Source organism: Amphibalanus amphitrite, unplaced genomic scaffold (assembly GCF_019059575.1).
Source record: "Amphibalanus amphitrite isolate SeventyFive unplaced genomic scaffold, NRLGWU_Aamphi_draft 000931F_arrow, whole genome shotgun sequence".
In the NCBI taxonomy this organism is placed as follows: Eukaryota; Metazoa; Arthropoda; class Thecostraca; order Balanomorpha; family Balanidae; genus Amphibalanus; species Amphibalanus amphitrite.
In genome coordinates this window covers 110,223-126,205 of record NW_024882425.1, presented here as the reverse complement: position 1 = coordinate 126,205, position 15,983 = coordinate 110,223, and the positions used below count along the sequence as shown (strand labels likewise).

The 15,983-nt window shown below is 50.8% G+C and overlaps 1 protein-coding gene across 5 annotated transcripts in view; it reads right to left on the bottom strand.

The window, feature by feature from the left end:
- Positions 1-15,773, bottom strand: part of LOC122368200 — a 33,403-nt gene extending 17,630 nt beyond the window's left edge. Inside the window, exons 1-8 of one of the 5 annotated variants that reach the window (XM_043341915.1) lie at positions 15,723-15,773; positions 15,151-15,223; positions 12,052-12,116; positions 11,671-11,777; positions 9,488-9,597; positions 8,978-9,079; positions 7,795-7,944; positions 5,812-5,957 (exon numbers count right to left, since the gene is read on the bottom strand). In XM_043341915.1, coding sequence (XP_043197850.1) covers positions 5,812-5,957; positions 7,795-7,944; positions 8,978-9,079; positions 9,488-9,597; positions 11,671-11,777; positions 12,052-12,116; positions 15,151-15,186 — 716 coding nt within the window. In that variant the 5' untranslated portion in view covers positions 15,187-15,223; positions 15,723-15,773. Of the gene's footprint in view, positions 1-5,811; positions 5,958-7,794; positions 7,945-8,977; positions 9,080-9,487; positions 9,598-11,670; positions 11,778-12,051; positions 12,117-15,150; positions 15,224-15,541 lie in introns of all 5 variants that reach the window. The other 4 variants (XM_043341918.1, XM_043341916.1, XM_043341919.1 and 1 more) reach the window with 4 other exon arrangements.
- Positions 15,774-15,983: the final 210 nt, after the last annotated feature.

Genomic DNA, 15,983 nt, shown 5'->3' with positions numbered 1-15,983 from the left:
ACAGGTTACACCACCTGATACACAGAGAGTCCGCGTGAGACAGGTTACACCACCTGACACAGAGTCCGCGTGAGACAGGTTACACCACCTGATACACAGAGTCCGCGTGAGACAGGTTACACCACCTGATACAGAGACAGTCCGCGTGAGACAGGTTACACCACCTGATACAGAGAGAGTCAGCTGTGTGAGACAGGTTAGGTACACCACACCACCTGATACAGAGTCCGCGTGAGACAGGTTACACCACCTGACACACAGAGAGTCCGCGTGAGACAGGTTACACCACCTGATACAGAGTCCGCGTGAGACAGGTTACACCACCTGACACACAGAGAGTCCGCGTGAGACAGGTTACACCACCTGATACACAGAGAGTCCGCGTAAGACAGGTTACACCAACTGATACAGAGAGAGTAACAGGTTACACCACCTGATACACAGAGAGTCCGCGTGAGACAGGTTACACCACCTGATACACAGAGAGTCCGCGTGAGACAGGTTACACCACCTGATACACAGAGACCGCGTGAGACAGGTTACACCACCTGATACACAGATAGTCCGCGTCAGACAGGTTACACCACCTGACACACAGAGAGTCCGCGTGGGACAGGTTACACCACCTGATACACAGATAGTCCGCGTCAGACAGGTTACACCACCTGACACACAGAGAGTCCGCGTGAGACAGGTTACACCACCTGATACACAGAGAGTCCGCGTAAGACAGGTTACACCAACTGATACAGAGAGAGTAACAGGTTACACCACCTGATACACAGAGAGTCCGCGTGGGACAGGTTACACCACCTGATACACAGAGTCCGCGTGAGACAGGTTACACCACCTGATACACAGAGAGTCCGCGTGAGACAGGTTACACCACCTAGTGGCCACCTGACACAGAGTCCGCGTGAGACAGGTTACACCACCTGATACACAGAGACCGCGTGAGACAGGTTACACCACCTGATACACAGATAGTCCGCGTCAGACAGGTTACACCACCTGATACAGAGACAGTCCGCGTGAGACAGGTTACACCACCTGATACAGAGAGAGTCAGCTGTGTGAGACAGGTTAGGTACACCACACCACCTGATACAGAGTCCGCGTGAGACAGGTTACACCACCTGACACACAGAGAGTCCGCGTGAGACAGGTTACACCACCTGATAGAGTCCGCGTGAGACAGGTTACACCACCTGATAGACAGAGAGTCCGCGTGAGACAGGTTACACCACCTGATACAGAGTTCGCGTGAGACAGGTTACACCACCTGATACACAGATAGTCCGCGTCAGACAGGTTACACCACCTGACACACAGAGAGTCCGCGTAAGACAGGTTACACCACCTGATACACAGAGAGTCCGCGTGAGGCACGTTACACCACCTGATACAGAGTCCGCGTGAGACAGGTTACACCACCTGATACACAGAGAGTCCGCGTGAGACAGGTTACACCACCTGATACACAGATAGTCCGCGTCAGACAGGTTACACCACCTGACACACAGAGAGTCCGCGTAAGACAGGTTACACCACCTGATACACAGAGAGTCCGCGTGAGGCACGTTACACCACCTGATACAGAGTCCGCGTGAGACAGGTTACACCACCTGATACACAGAGAGTCCGCGTGAGACAGGTTACACCACCTGATACAGAGTCCGCGTCAGACAGGTTACACTACCTGATACATAGAAAGTCCGCGTCAGACAGGTTACACCACCTGATACACAGAGAGTCCGCGTGAGACAGGTTACACCACCTGATACACAGAGTCCGCGTGAGACAGGTTACACCACCTGATAGACAGAGAGTCCGCGTGAGACAGGTTACACCACCTGACACACAGAGAGTCCGCGTGAGACAGGTTACACCAACTGATACAGAGAGAGTAACAAGTTACACCACCTGATACACAGAGAGTCCGCGTGAGACAGGTTACACCACCTGATACACAGATAGTCCGCGTCAGACAGGTTACACCACCTGACACACAGAGAGTCCGCGTGAGACAGGTTACACCACCTGATACACAGAGAGTCCGCGTCAGACAGGTTACACCACCTGACACACAGAGAGTCCGCGTGAGACAGGTTACACCACCTGATAGAGTCCGCGTGAGACAGGTTACACCACCTGATAGACAGAGAGTCCGCGTGAGACAGGTTACACCACCTGATACAGAGTCCGCGTGAGACAGGTTACACCACCTGACACACAGAGAGTCCGCGTGAGACAGGTTACACCACCTGATAGAGTCCGCGTGAGACAGGTTACACCACCTGATAGACAGAGAGTCCGCGTGAGACAGGTTACACCACCTGATACACAGAGAGTCCGCGTGAGACAAGTTACACCACTTGACACACAGAGTCCGCGTGGGACAGGTTACACCACCTGATACAGAGTCCGCATGAGAAGGTTACACCACCTGATACACAGAGAGTCCGCGTGAGACAGGTTACACCACCTGACACACAGAGAGTCCGCGTGAGACAGGTTACACCACCTGATACACAGAGTCCGCGTGAGACAGGTTACACCACCTGACACAGAGAGTCCGCGTGAGACAGGTTACACCACCTGACACACAGAGAGTCCGCGTGAGACAGGTTACACCACCTGATACACAGAGAGTCCGCGTAAGACAGGTTACACCAACTGATACAGAGAGAGTAACAGGTTACACCACCTGATATACAGAGTTCGCGTGAGACAGGTTACACCACCTGATACACAGAGAGTCCGCGTGAGACAGGTTACACCACCTGATACACATAGAGTCCGCGTGAGACAGGTTACACCACCTGATACACAGAGAGTCCGCGTGAGACAGGTTACACCACCTGACACAGAGTCCGCGTGAGACAGGTTACACCACCTGACACACAGAGAGTCCGCGTGAGACAGGTTACACCACCTGACACACAGAGAGTCCGCGTGAGACAGGTTACACCACCTGATACACAGAGTCCGCGTGAGACAGGTTACACCACCTGATACACAGAGAGTCTGCGTGAGACAGGTTACACCACCTGACACACAGAGAGTCCGCGTGAGACAGGTTACACCACCTGACACACAGAGAGTCCGCGTGAGACAGGTTACACCACCTGACACACAGAGTCCGCGTGAGACAGGTTACACCACCTGATACACAGAGTCCGCGTGAGACAGGTTACACCACCTGATACACAGAGAGTCCGCGTAAGACAGGTTACACCAACTGATACAGAGAGAGTAACAGGTTACACCACCTGATACACAGAGAGTCCGCGTGAGACAGGTTACACCACCTGATACAGAGAGACCGCGTGAGACAGGTTACACCACCTGATACACAGAGAGGGCAGCAGGTTACACCACCTGACACAGAGTCCGCGTGAGACAGTTTACACCACCTGATACAGAGAGTCCGCGTGAGACAGGTTACACCACCTGATACAGAGAGTCCGCGTGAGACAAGTTACACCACCTGATACACAGATAGTCCGCGTGAGACAGGTTACACCACCTGATACACAGATAGTCCGCGTGAGACAGGTTACACCACCTGATACACAGAGAGTCCGCGTGAGACAGGTTACACCACCTGATACACAGATAGTCCGCGTCAGACAGGTTACACCACCTGATACACAGAGAGTCCGCGTGAGACAGGTTACACCACCTGATACACAGAGAGGGCAGCAGGTTACACCACCTGACACAGAGTCCGCGTGAGACAGGTTACACCACCTGACACAGAGAGTCCGCGTGAGACAGGTTACACCATCTGATACACAGAGAGTCCGCGTGAGACAGGTTACACCACCTGACACACAGAGAGTCCGCGTGAGACAGGTTACACCACCTGATACACAGAGAGGGCAGCAGGTTACACCACCTGACACAGAGTCCGCGTGAGACAGGTTACACCACCTGATACACACAGAGTCCGCGTGAGACAGGTTACACCACCTAGTGGCCACCTGACACAGAGTCCGCGTGAGACAGGTTACACCACCTGATACACAGAGAGTCCGCGTGAGACAGGTTACACCACCTGATACACAGAGAGTCCGCGTGAGACAGGTTACACCACCTGACACACAGAGAGTCCGCGTGAGACAGGTTACACCACCTGACACAGAGTCCGCGTGAGACAGGTCACACCACCTGACACACAGAGAGTCCGCGTGAGACAGGTTACACCACCTGATACACAGAGAGTCCGCGTAAGACAGGTTACACCAACTGATACAGAGAGAGTAACAGGTTACACCACCTGATACACAGAGAGTCCGCGTGAGACAGGTTACACCACCTGATACAGAGAGACCGCGTAAGACAGGTTACACCACCTGATACACAGAGAGGGCAGCAGGTTACACCACCTGACACAGAGTCCGCGTGAGACAGGTTACACCACCTGATACACACAGAGTCCGCGTGAGACAGGTTACACCACCTAGTGGCCACCTGACACAGAGTCCGCGTGAGACAGGTTACACCACCTGATACACAGAGAGTCCGCGTGAGACAGGTTACACCACCTGATACACAGAGAGTCCGCGTGAGACAGGTTACACCACCTGATACAGAGAGTCCGCGTGAGACAGGTTACACCACCTGATACACAGAGACCGCGTGAGACAGGTTACACCACCTGATACACAGATAGTCCGCGTCAGACAGGTTACACCACCTGATACACAGAGAGTCCGCGTGAGACAGGTTACACCACCTGATACACAGGGAGTCCGCGTGAGACAGGTCACACCACCTGGCACACAGGGAGTCCGCGTGAGACATGTTACACCAACTGATACAGAGAGTCTGCGTGAGACAGGTTACACCACTTGATACAGAGAGAGTCCGCGTGAGACAGGTTACACCACCTGATACACAGGGAGTCCGCGTGAGACAGGTCACACCACCTGGCACACAGGGAGTCCGCGTGAGACATGTTACACCAACTGATACAGAGAGTCTGCGTGAGACAGGTTACACCACTTGATACAGAGAGAGTCCGCGTGAGACATGTTACACCACCTGATACACAGAGAGTCCGCGTGAGACAGGTTACACCACCTGATACACAGAGAGTCCGCATGAGACAGGTTACACCACCTGATACACGAGAGCCCGCGTGAGACAGGTTACACCACCTAATACACGTAGTCCGCGTGAGACAGGTTACACCACCTGATACAGAGAGAGGGAGAAGGGGTAACGGTCCGCGTGTGACGTTAGGCGGAGATGGAGTGTTAGAGCGGGTGCGAGCTGTGGTCACGACACACTGGTGATTTCGCCGTCTTGTATTGCATCCGTGACATTCCGTTTACGAGTGTGAACGGAACGGGAGCTTAACGGTGTGAGCCAGCTTATTAACGCTGATAAATAAGTTCACACATGGTCGACCTTTTACACAACTGTCAACTAAATTTTTACCATTAAGCACTTGAACTATAGGCAGTTACCATTACATAAACATGGAAAAGTAGTGCCAATGACAATAATTTCAAATAATTGGCATTACGATTAGGAAACGCACAGTCATGTGCCAAAGTTGTACGCAGGGCGTGTGAAATTTTGTCAGCGTTTAATTTCACCGCGTGGGCCAGGGCGCCCCCTCCCTCGTCTCACCGGGTGGGCCAGGGCGCCCCCTCCCTCCCTCCATCGTCTCACCGTGTGGGCCAGGGCGCCTCCCTCCCTCCCTTCCCCTCGTCTCACCGGGTGGGCCAGGGCCGCAGGGCGCCCTCTCCCTCTGTCTCACCGTGTGGGCCAGGGCGCCCCTCCCTCCCTCGGTCTCACCGGGTGGGCCAGGGCGCGTGCTCGGGCACCACTGCGTTCAGCAGCAGCGTCTGTACGTCGCGCAGGAAGATGGGCGTCCGACTGTGGGCGGCCATTAGCAGCGAGGCGTGGTCGCCCGTACAGGACAGTCGGAACTCGGGCACACGCTGCCGGCACAGGGGGACCTCGGCGGTCAGCGACACAGAGGGCCGTCAGCGCCACAGGGGAGCGGCCAGCGCCACAGGAGAAGTGTCAGTCTCACAGTCACCGGCACAGGGGAGCGGCCAGCGCCACAGTCAGCGACACCGTCACAGTCAGCGCCACAGGTGAGCCGTCAGCGCCACAGGAGAAGTGTCAGTGTTACAGTCACTGTCAGAGGCACAGGGGAGCGGTCAGCGTCACAGGAGAAATGTCAGTCTCACTGTCACATTCACCGCCACAGGGGAGCGGTCAGCGCCACTGTCAGCGCCACCGTCACAGTCAGCGCCATAGGGGGACCTCGGCGGTCAGCGGCACAGGGGAGCGGTCAGCGGCACAGGGGAGCGGTCAGCGGCACAGGAGAGCGGTCAGCGGCACAGGGGAGCGGTCAGCGCCACAGTCAGCGCCACAGTCAGCGCCACCGTCAGTCCAGTGAGCAGACAATTGCATTCACATACATGCGTGACAGCACTGTTATAACATGACAAAAAAAAAAAACGAACAAACATAATTTCATGCTCGTCTACGCCTTCAGATCACGAGTCTAGTTCACTCAGATGTGCTGTCAATTATGAGAAGAAATTATTATGATTTTACATGAAGCCTGCACAAAACGTCATTTTTATGAAAGCTTGAACAAACATCACTTCGTTAACCCTATTCCTGGCGGGGGGGGGGGGGGCCTCAGGAGCCCCCCCCCTGAGGTTTTTTGGTTATTTCTCCCAAACGCGTTGAGCTAGGAAGCTCAAATTTTGACTTTTCCTAAAAGGCTTCTACGCAACATGTCTGAAAATTTTGAGTTGATCTGACCTCAGGTCAGGTCACCAGAGGCGGTTTGGTGACCCTACCTCAGAAAAGTTTGCAATCACGCCAGAGCTAGAGTTTTTGACCGATCAATTTCTTCTCTTCAGGGTTTAGTTAGGGTACCAGTATGTGCAATTTGTATATCTCGGAATTTTGATATCGGTGACCTAAGGTCAGGTCAATTTCGCGACCTCCCCATTATAAGTCAATGGGGGAAAAATCAACTCCCTGTTTTTACCTCTAAAACGGGTCGGAATGGCCCCATATACCATACATGACTTCATATACGATCAACCTTCACTACCTTGAGGTCTGTTTTGCTGTTGGGCAGCTGTGAGGTCATGTGACGTCATCAAAGATCACCAAAGGTTTTTGGCCAATAACTCCGTACAGGAACAAGATACAGACGCGTGGATGGTCTCATTGTGTTCAGCTCGTCAAGACGCATCGAATGATATACATGATGACCTCGAGGTCACGTGACCTGAGGTCAACCTTTGACCTTGACCTTTCGAGGTCAACATATATATCATTCGATGCGGATTGACGAGAGGATCACGATGATGCCCTCAGTTTGTTCCTATCTTGACTAATTCGAAAGTTATTCGAGAAAAACTCTCTCCGTATCTAGCGCCGCCATTTTGACTTTTTCGACCCCTGTGACGTCATCTTTGACCTGACCTGAAAATGACCTTAGTAAAAATTGTAGATCTTGGCCGTGCGTATCCGATGCCGTTTACCGCTTGTCGCTATCTTGCTTCGTTCTCGAGATCTCAGGGGGGGGGGCCGAATCGCCCCCCCCCCGCCAGTTTCTTGTCCCGGCGGAGCCCGCCAGGAATAGGGTTAAATGAGATACTAGCGCTATGTCAAGTTGTGTCCCGATATGATCCATAATCATTTCAGCTAATCATTCAGTCACATGGAGTCTATTCAGTTATCCAGCTCCACCATAGAGGTACACCGCCACAGCGGCAGCCCGCTCCCTTTCCACGCCACCTGTACCTGTTTTCGGCGCTTCTTGCGCAGCGTCTGGCGGAGCAGTCGGTAGTCGGCGGCCGCGGCCCCAGCCTGGTCCCGGTCCTTCTGCTGGTCCTGGTCCCGGTCCTTCCGCTGGTCCTGGTCCTGGTCCTTCCGCTGGTCCTGGTCCTCCCGCTGCAGGGGGGGGGGGGGACGGAGAGAGGTCAGCCAGGAGCCCCGGTAGCGGCCCACACAGCCCACAGCTGCTGCTTGTCAGATCAGTACAGGCGGCTTATCAGTCACGGGACTTAACACTGATGACACATGATCGACGAAACAAGACAGCATCAAATTGATGAGGAACACAAACAAGAATCATGTCAACAAACATGAATGCTAAATATGCTTAATAAAACAGCGTTCCATGAGTTTAAATGTGTGAATAAATAAGTTCACCACTAAATACCAGGGTTGTGCTTGACTCATGAGTCGAGTCAGAAATTTGACTCAACTCTGACTCAAATGAGTCAGGTTTGAGTCGAGTCGGATAAAATGTTGAGCTGTTGAGTTGAGTCAGAGTTGAGTCAGTAAAATAACTTTTGACATTGAGTTGAGTCAAAAACATTTAGGAACATGAGTCAGCTGACTCATCTTTCTAGAAACAACATATATAAGCTTTTCATCCCCCCGAAACAACTTAGGCCTGGCCCTGCTACCGGATTTTTTACCCCCCCCCCCCCATTCCTCAACAACTTTTTTATCTGAGTCAATTTTGAGTCAACACACTTGACTCAACAAAAAATTTGAGTCAAGTTTGAGTCAACTCATATTTTCATTGAGCCGCTTGAGTCATGAGTCGAGTCAAGGGAAAAAATCAGCTTGTTTGAGTCAGAGTTGAGTCAGGGCTTTCTGAAGTTGAATGATGAGTCGAGTCGGCAAATGTTTTTGAGTCGAGCACAACCCTGCTAAATACACGAGCGCGAGTTTGGGGCAGAATGAAAAAAAAATATGTGAGATTCCTCACAAAGCAATACACATAATGACCCGAAATTCAATCACCCGAGACGAGAGCCGATTGGAGCGTTCCAAAGCCGGTGGGCAGGTGACCCAGCTGCAGTGCCAGCCCCCCCCCCCCTCCCCCCGCGTGTTGGCGGGGTGGTGGGCAGGTGCCGCAGGTGTATACAGACCACCCGGTCCCCACCAGTCGCGGTGTGCCGCTGCCGCTCACCTCTGCACTCGTGGTGTCGCCGTCCAGCCGCTCCGTCTGCTGCGGCTCCCGGCGGGCCTTCTTACTGGGCACCGCCGTCTCCGCGGCGTCCGAGGCCGCTGTCTGAACCCAACAAACGCCCGTCACATATCGGTCACATATCGGTGACCCCCCCCCCCCCCAGCCACCGTGGAAGCCCCCTCCTCCCTCCCCCCCAGCGACTGTGGAAGCCCGAGCGCACCAGACGCCCGTCCCATCACACCGGGGTGCGGCCTCCCTTCCCGGCGCCACCGGCCGCCTGAACGCATCACACAGCCGCCGGGTATCGGCTACATCCGAGCAGCATACACCTACCGTATGCCGTACCTACTCTGAGGATCACGGCACATTGGAATAGTGCTTTCAACTATTAAACACAAACCCTCGCTTACCCTGATCGATCTACAAAAGTATAGTCCCATGAATCAGTAGCAAAGTGTCACCAACCGGTCCTGTTCACAGCCTCACATCTCCCTGTCAAACCCCGCTCACCTTGGCTGAATCATTTCTGACGACCAGCTCCAGCAGGGCCTGCAGCTTCTTCCGCTTCCGCTCCCGGCGACTTAGCGCCCTGGCCGAGGGGACGGCCGGGGCCGACTCTGCTGGGGAGATGGAGGGAAGGGGCAGAATATAGGTCACGTTCGGAGTGGGCGCCCTGGTGGAGAGGGAGGCCGGGAGGCGTATTCGCCAATTGTATTACACGAATCGGCCCACCAACTAGCGACATCTCTAGTGCGACGTCATAGCCATCCACCGCCACAATGCATGCATTGAGGCTAGATTTGAGTTGAGACTTTTTTGCAATTGTATATGGGTAACGGATATGTATGTGTCGTCGTAGCCGAGTGGTTAGAGTCTCTGTGTGGTGAACGAAAGGTCGGTAGGTCGATTCTTGCTTTAGCGGTTCTTTTCTCAAAAGAAGTCGGTCGTAGACACGCATTTTTGGCCCCTTCGTTCGCACGCCAATATCGTACGCCCAATAAATCTCTGACAAGTATTCATCTGATTAAGGAATAAGTTGCAAAAGAACTGCAGTTGCAGTCTATACCTGAACTACCAATTTTGTTACGGCACTGTCGATATTCGTCAAAGTCGGAAGAGCTATTATGAAACACACTCGAATGACAACGGATTCCTGTATTATTTCATCGATCAGATAAGACATGCATAGAGATAAATTGATGACAGCCGGCCGTGAGCATGCAACTTAACAACCAGTCCCAAGTTATCTTCATAAACGTCTAATATAAATCTTTTTGACTTTAACTAGATTCCAAGTAAGGGGACTTAGGTATCCCTCTGGCGGCTGAAATGTAAAAGTTATAGTTAGGGCATAGCTCCTATAGATGACGCTCTTTGACTGCTGGAAACTGATATCTCGTCCCGTGGTTACGCTAACAGCTATGCCGAACTTTTTTTGTGCATGGTGATTCTTACACGAAAAACTATCCAATAGCCTGCTAAGTGCTAACCAGCGTGCGATTTTTACTTTTCATCTTAGTTTTCGCTACTTCTAGGTACTTTACCTTGCCAAGTGCCCACCTACTTTCAAAAGGTCAGCGCCGCCCCTGTCATATGCTGCGTGCTATCACCCATTGGCAGTGAGAAATATTGATCAATGGCCATCGCCCAGCACCATTTGTCTTTCCATTCGCTACGTTCGCATAGTATGCACTAAGCATTAGTGATGTCAATCACAGAAAATCAGAACACCGATACCAAACCAAATACAAACAAAGACCATTGGAAAATACCGAAACCGAACCAATCGGTTGGACTGCAAATATTTATCTTATGCAACATATTCATAAGAAGAATGCCTACGTCTGATTTCTTAGGTGCACGCCGTTGCAAATGTATAAAAAAACGCACAATGACAGATGACACGAAAATTGAAGCCGCCGAGTGGATTCGAACCACCTTCCTCTGAAACACCAGTCAGATACTATAACCACTTCGCCACGGCGACAACATACCCTAGAGAGCTTAAATGTCGTTAATTTAAAACCAATAGACGCCACCAAGGGCGAGGATCGAACGTATGACGCCACGTTGACGTCACTCAAGAGGCACGCTATTGGTCGGCCGATTCGTGTAACACAATTGGCGAATACGCGGCCGGGAGCGACTCTGGTGGGGAGATGGAGGGAGGGAAGGGGCAGAACATAGGTCAGGTTCGGAGTGAGCGCCCTGGTAGAGGGGGCGGCCGGGAGCGACTCTGCTGAGAGCAAACAAAGCAGGTCATGCTCAGAGCGAGTGCTTTAGGGGCGGCCGAGAGGTGGATAATTATGCAGGTTAGGCTCGAAAAGACGAGTGGTGGCTGGGTTGGAGGAAACGAAAACTCCTCTATATTTCACTAAAGAAAGGCGCTATTGGATTGGATAGGCTGGAAGGTGCTGACGAATTATAAACGGGGCCAGTGAGCACCCAATGGTAAACATTTAAATCATAAACCAAATATTCATAGTCCATACACAATGGGGTTTAACCCAATCATCTACAAAGGCTTGGCTTGGCTAGGTACCTCGAAAGTAACCACATAGCAGCAACAAGATTAAAATCACTGCCGCGCATAGTAATAAAACTGTACAACTGTAGTGCATGGCAATACGACTAAAATCAGTCCAAATTCAGACTACATTCAGACCACTACCGGACCCGATCCCGGCGCCCACCTGAGTGCGCAGAGAGATCGGCCGCCGCTGAGGATGCCTCCTGCGACTGCTCCTCCGACTGGGCCGGCCCGCCACAGGTGTCCGCGGCAGCTGAGACGCCCGGCGACCTGGCAACGGACGGCCAGTCCACACGGCGGTGTTATATGGCATTGCATTGACAGACTTTTGGATTGTAATCAATCAGCTCACATTGGCACCTTCAATGTTTGAACATACATGATCACAACGAAACCAGTCAACAATGTCACCAAAAACCAGAAGCCAGACAGCTCAACAACGTCAGTATTTAGCAGGGCTCACGACACAATATGCAGAGTGCACATAGCAAAAGCACAACTGCTAAGTGTTCAAAGTCTTCTGAAGCATTTCAATAAACCTCACCTTCCCTCGTCTGCTGTGAGCTTCTTCACAGAGTTGGGAGACATCAGGAAAAACAGCGGGTTGTGCTGAAAGAAAAATATGTTACTTATACCACGTTGAAAAAAATGGACATAAAAAAGGGTTCACAATGTTTCGATTGAAAATGTTTTTCCCGGTCATAAAAATAAGTCCAACCTCATAAGCAATATTTAAATTTATGTATTTAATTATTATTCATATTAAATTAGAATTATTATTAGAATTATTATTAAATTTTATTAACAATTAAAAGTAAGACACACTGAACATGAAAATGGTGTCCGTGACCCTTGTTTATGCCCCTGAGGTCATCTCAGGTCACGAATGGTATCTAACAGTTTTTTCGCAAATAACTTTTGATTTTTGAATGCGACATGCTAGAGCGATGAAAACGCCTTAGATGTGTTCAGCTCGACAACACGGATCGACTGATATGCAGCATGACCATTTTCGGTCAGGTCATGACCTTGATCTGAGGTCAAATTTTCAAGTTGACCTTTCAAGGTCACGCAATAGTTCATTCGATGCGTCTTGACGAGAGGAACACGATGCCGGTAAAAGTAACCTCGTGCAAGGCTTGCGTCAAAAATTATCACAGAAGAACTGTTTCCGAAAAAAACGGCTATTTTAGCAGTTTTTGCCCCCTGCAGGCAAAACCGTTGACGTTTGGTCAAATATGAGAGAAATACTCAGAAAGGGCGTTAAAAGGGCTATCGAATGCGCTTTTCTGCGGCGCTGTAGCTCTATTTGTTCCCGAGTTATGCGTTGGCTTCTTGGAAATTGTCTACATTCGACCAGAAAATCGGCCAAATTTTACCTTCAATGACCTCTGTTGACCTAACCCTTGACCTTACCAAAACAAGTGACCGAAATAAGTTCGTCATTATTTTTGGCGCTTTTTCGAACACCGCCTTCTGCGTATCGCTACGTGGCTCAGGAGCCGAGTTAGAAGGGGGAATGTGTTCAAACACCCCCTAGCAGGGCGTAGAAATCCAGGACCCCACTCGGGCGCGGGTTAGCCCTCTTTCCGGAGAGTGGCATCGGGGCCCTGTTTCACCGGTGATAGCAGCACGCTGCTATCACACGTGTCAAATTGGGTTTCCATGGAAACCTCAACAAACCATGGCGTCGTCAAACTGTGCGATGTCATCAAATATTGCTGCTAACATCTTCACGGCCGTGCGAATGTATCAAACGCATTCAACGAGACAGCAACTCTGTTCCAAACGTAGCTATGAAAAAGCTCACGGATTACACGAAACGTCATTAGTGTGACGTCATCACATTACGTCAGCTCGCGCAATTTGATAGTAGCGTGCTGCTATCACCGGTGAAACAGGGCCCACATTTCACCTCAGGTCAACGGTTTAAGCTCCAGAGGGCAAACACTGAAAAAGCGGTATTCACGAAGCATGTTTTTCTTCACTAACTTTTGACTCAAAAGAGTCACGATATTATTTTTTTTACCAGCATCGTGTTTCCCTCATCGAGACGCGTCGAATAGACTGTAATTTAATCTTGAAAGGCCAACTTGAAAATTTGACCTTAGGTCAAGGTCATGACCTGACCGGAGAGCTGTTCACGGGCACCGCAAACTGCTGAGTGCAGTGAGTGCGGTGTGTGCAGCAATCGTATGACGTAGGGGATGGGTAGGTCGGTATGACGTCACACGGCTGCGTGCGGCGGACCGCACACAGCCAACGCTGTGGCCGGTCCCGAGTCCGACCGCACACAGCCATCGCTGTGGCCGGTCCCGAGTCCGACCGGCCACAGCGGTCGCTGTGTGCGGTGACGGGAGGCTGGCGTAGGGACGCAGTGGGCAGAGCTTGGAGCCTGTATACGGTCCTATCGCACACAGGCCCGTGAACAGCCCTCCGGAAAAGGTCATATTAGTCGATCCACATCGTCGAACCGAAAACATCCAAGGCGATTTCACCGCTCTAGCCTGCCTCTATCAGAGGTTATTAGTGAAAAAAACTGTTAGACACCATCCGTGACCTGAGATGACCTCAGGGACTTAACGAGGGATCATGGGTGCCATTTTCCGGTTCAGTGCGTCATGTTTACTTGTAATACGGTGTTTGAAAGTGTTAAGAATGACATTCGTCCAAAAGAGGCGCCTTCCAACTTTCTCTCATTGACTTATAATGGAGAGGTCTTATCTAGCTCTTATCAATTGCTGAAAGTTTTAAAGTGATTGGTCACTCAATAGTTAGTGTAGCTATGGCAGGCATTGAAACTTTTTGGGTGAGGTCACTTGACGTGAACTGGTGACCTTGGTCTGAAATTTGTATAGCAATTTTTGTAGCATGAGAGCAGATCTGGCTTCATGTCAATAATTTGTCAAAAAGTAAGCTTAAAACATGAAATGACATTATGAGCAGTTTATTTTCTCTAAAATACCTAACTTTTGACTTAATCACTATAAACAATTCCTGCTCCAGCATTGAGTCTGCTCCTCCAATGGTAATGCAATGATTTGACCTTAGGTCAGGGTTATGACCAAGCTAGAAAGGTTAGATAGGTCAATTTAGGAACAGCCATGTTGAAAGGGCCAAGTTGCATATTGGTGCAATAATTGTTGACACACAAAATGGAACATGAAGCATTAATGTGTGGTAATTGGTATCCTCACTGGGGAATATAGGCTGCAGGTGGGCATTCTCTTAGCAGACGTCGCCCTTGCTGCCATATCCAGTTAGGTAGGTTGTAGGTTGTAGGTTGGTTGGTTTTAGGTAAGGTTAGTTCAGGTTAGATTGTGTTTTGTTATATATTTAACTGTAAATAGACAATTGCTACACACGTGAGACCTAAATATGGTAGCAAGGGCGACGTCTGCTAAAAGAGTACCCTGCAGGTGTGGATTGTGGTGCCAACAGCTGATGGACGCCAGTGAAAACAGGGCGCCGGAGGGCATACTGAGTCACATCACTATCAGGAACTTCTCCCCCTCTCAATGCCTTCAAGATGCTGGATGCCACATGGTTAAAGCAAGTGAATTTCAAGAGCCTTGATCAAATCGCCCCAGGCACCCTGTTATCACCATTGTCCCAGCTGATCCAATGCATGAAAATGGCTTACCCTCAAGGCGGCTTCTAGGACCGAACATTTTGACATTATGACAGATGACAGCTCCACTGAACTTGGGGTTAACCTGAAAAATATCATGCATGAAGAATGGGGTTGCATCAGTACAAAATTGAGTGTGCACATTTTCAGCATCTTGGGCGGTGTTTCACAGGACGCTGCTACCACGCTGCTATCAAATTGCGCGAGCTGACGTCACACTTGTGGTAGTGTTGGAGCAATGGGCCTGTTGATGTTTCCATGGAAACCCAATTTGACACGTGTAAAAGCAGCGTGCTGCTATCACCGGTGAAACAGGGCCCAGATCTCATCAAAATCTAGTCAAAAGCAAACTTTCAAATCATCAAGACAATAAGTTTGTTGTTCCACCATCTTGACTTCTTACCACCTGACCTCCCTTAGCGGGCACCGTGCTAGGCAGTAAAACAGACCTTCCTTTTTCCTAGCATTTCAATTTTGTGACAACATTTTTATTCATATTGGCATGCGATTCACGACTGTTTTGACAATTTTCTGGGCCCAATTACAGTTCAAGTTCAGTAATTGTTGAGTTCCCAAGTCCTGACCAAATGGTTTGTGTATTTTGTTTTGTTCACTTAGAGGACATTTTCCCAGAGGGGTGTTCACGGGCACCGCACACTGCTGCGTGCGGTGTGTGCGGTACGTCCAGCAGGCGTGGGGGTAGGGGATGGGTAGGCGGCTCTGACGTCACGGCTGCGTGCGGTGGACGGTCCGCTGTGTGAGGGCTGTTCGGGTCCCTGCAGCATAGATCTGTGCTGCGTGCGTCATACTTGGGTGACGTCAACCGCCTGGCTCCGCCCGCATAT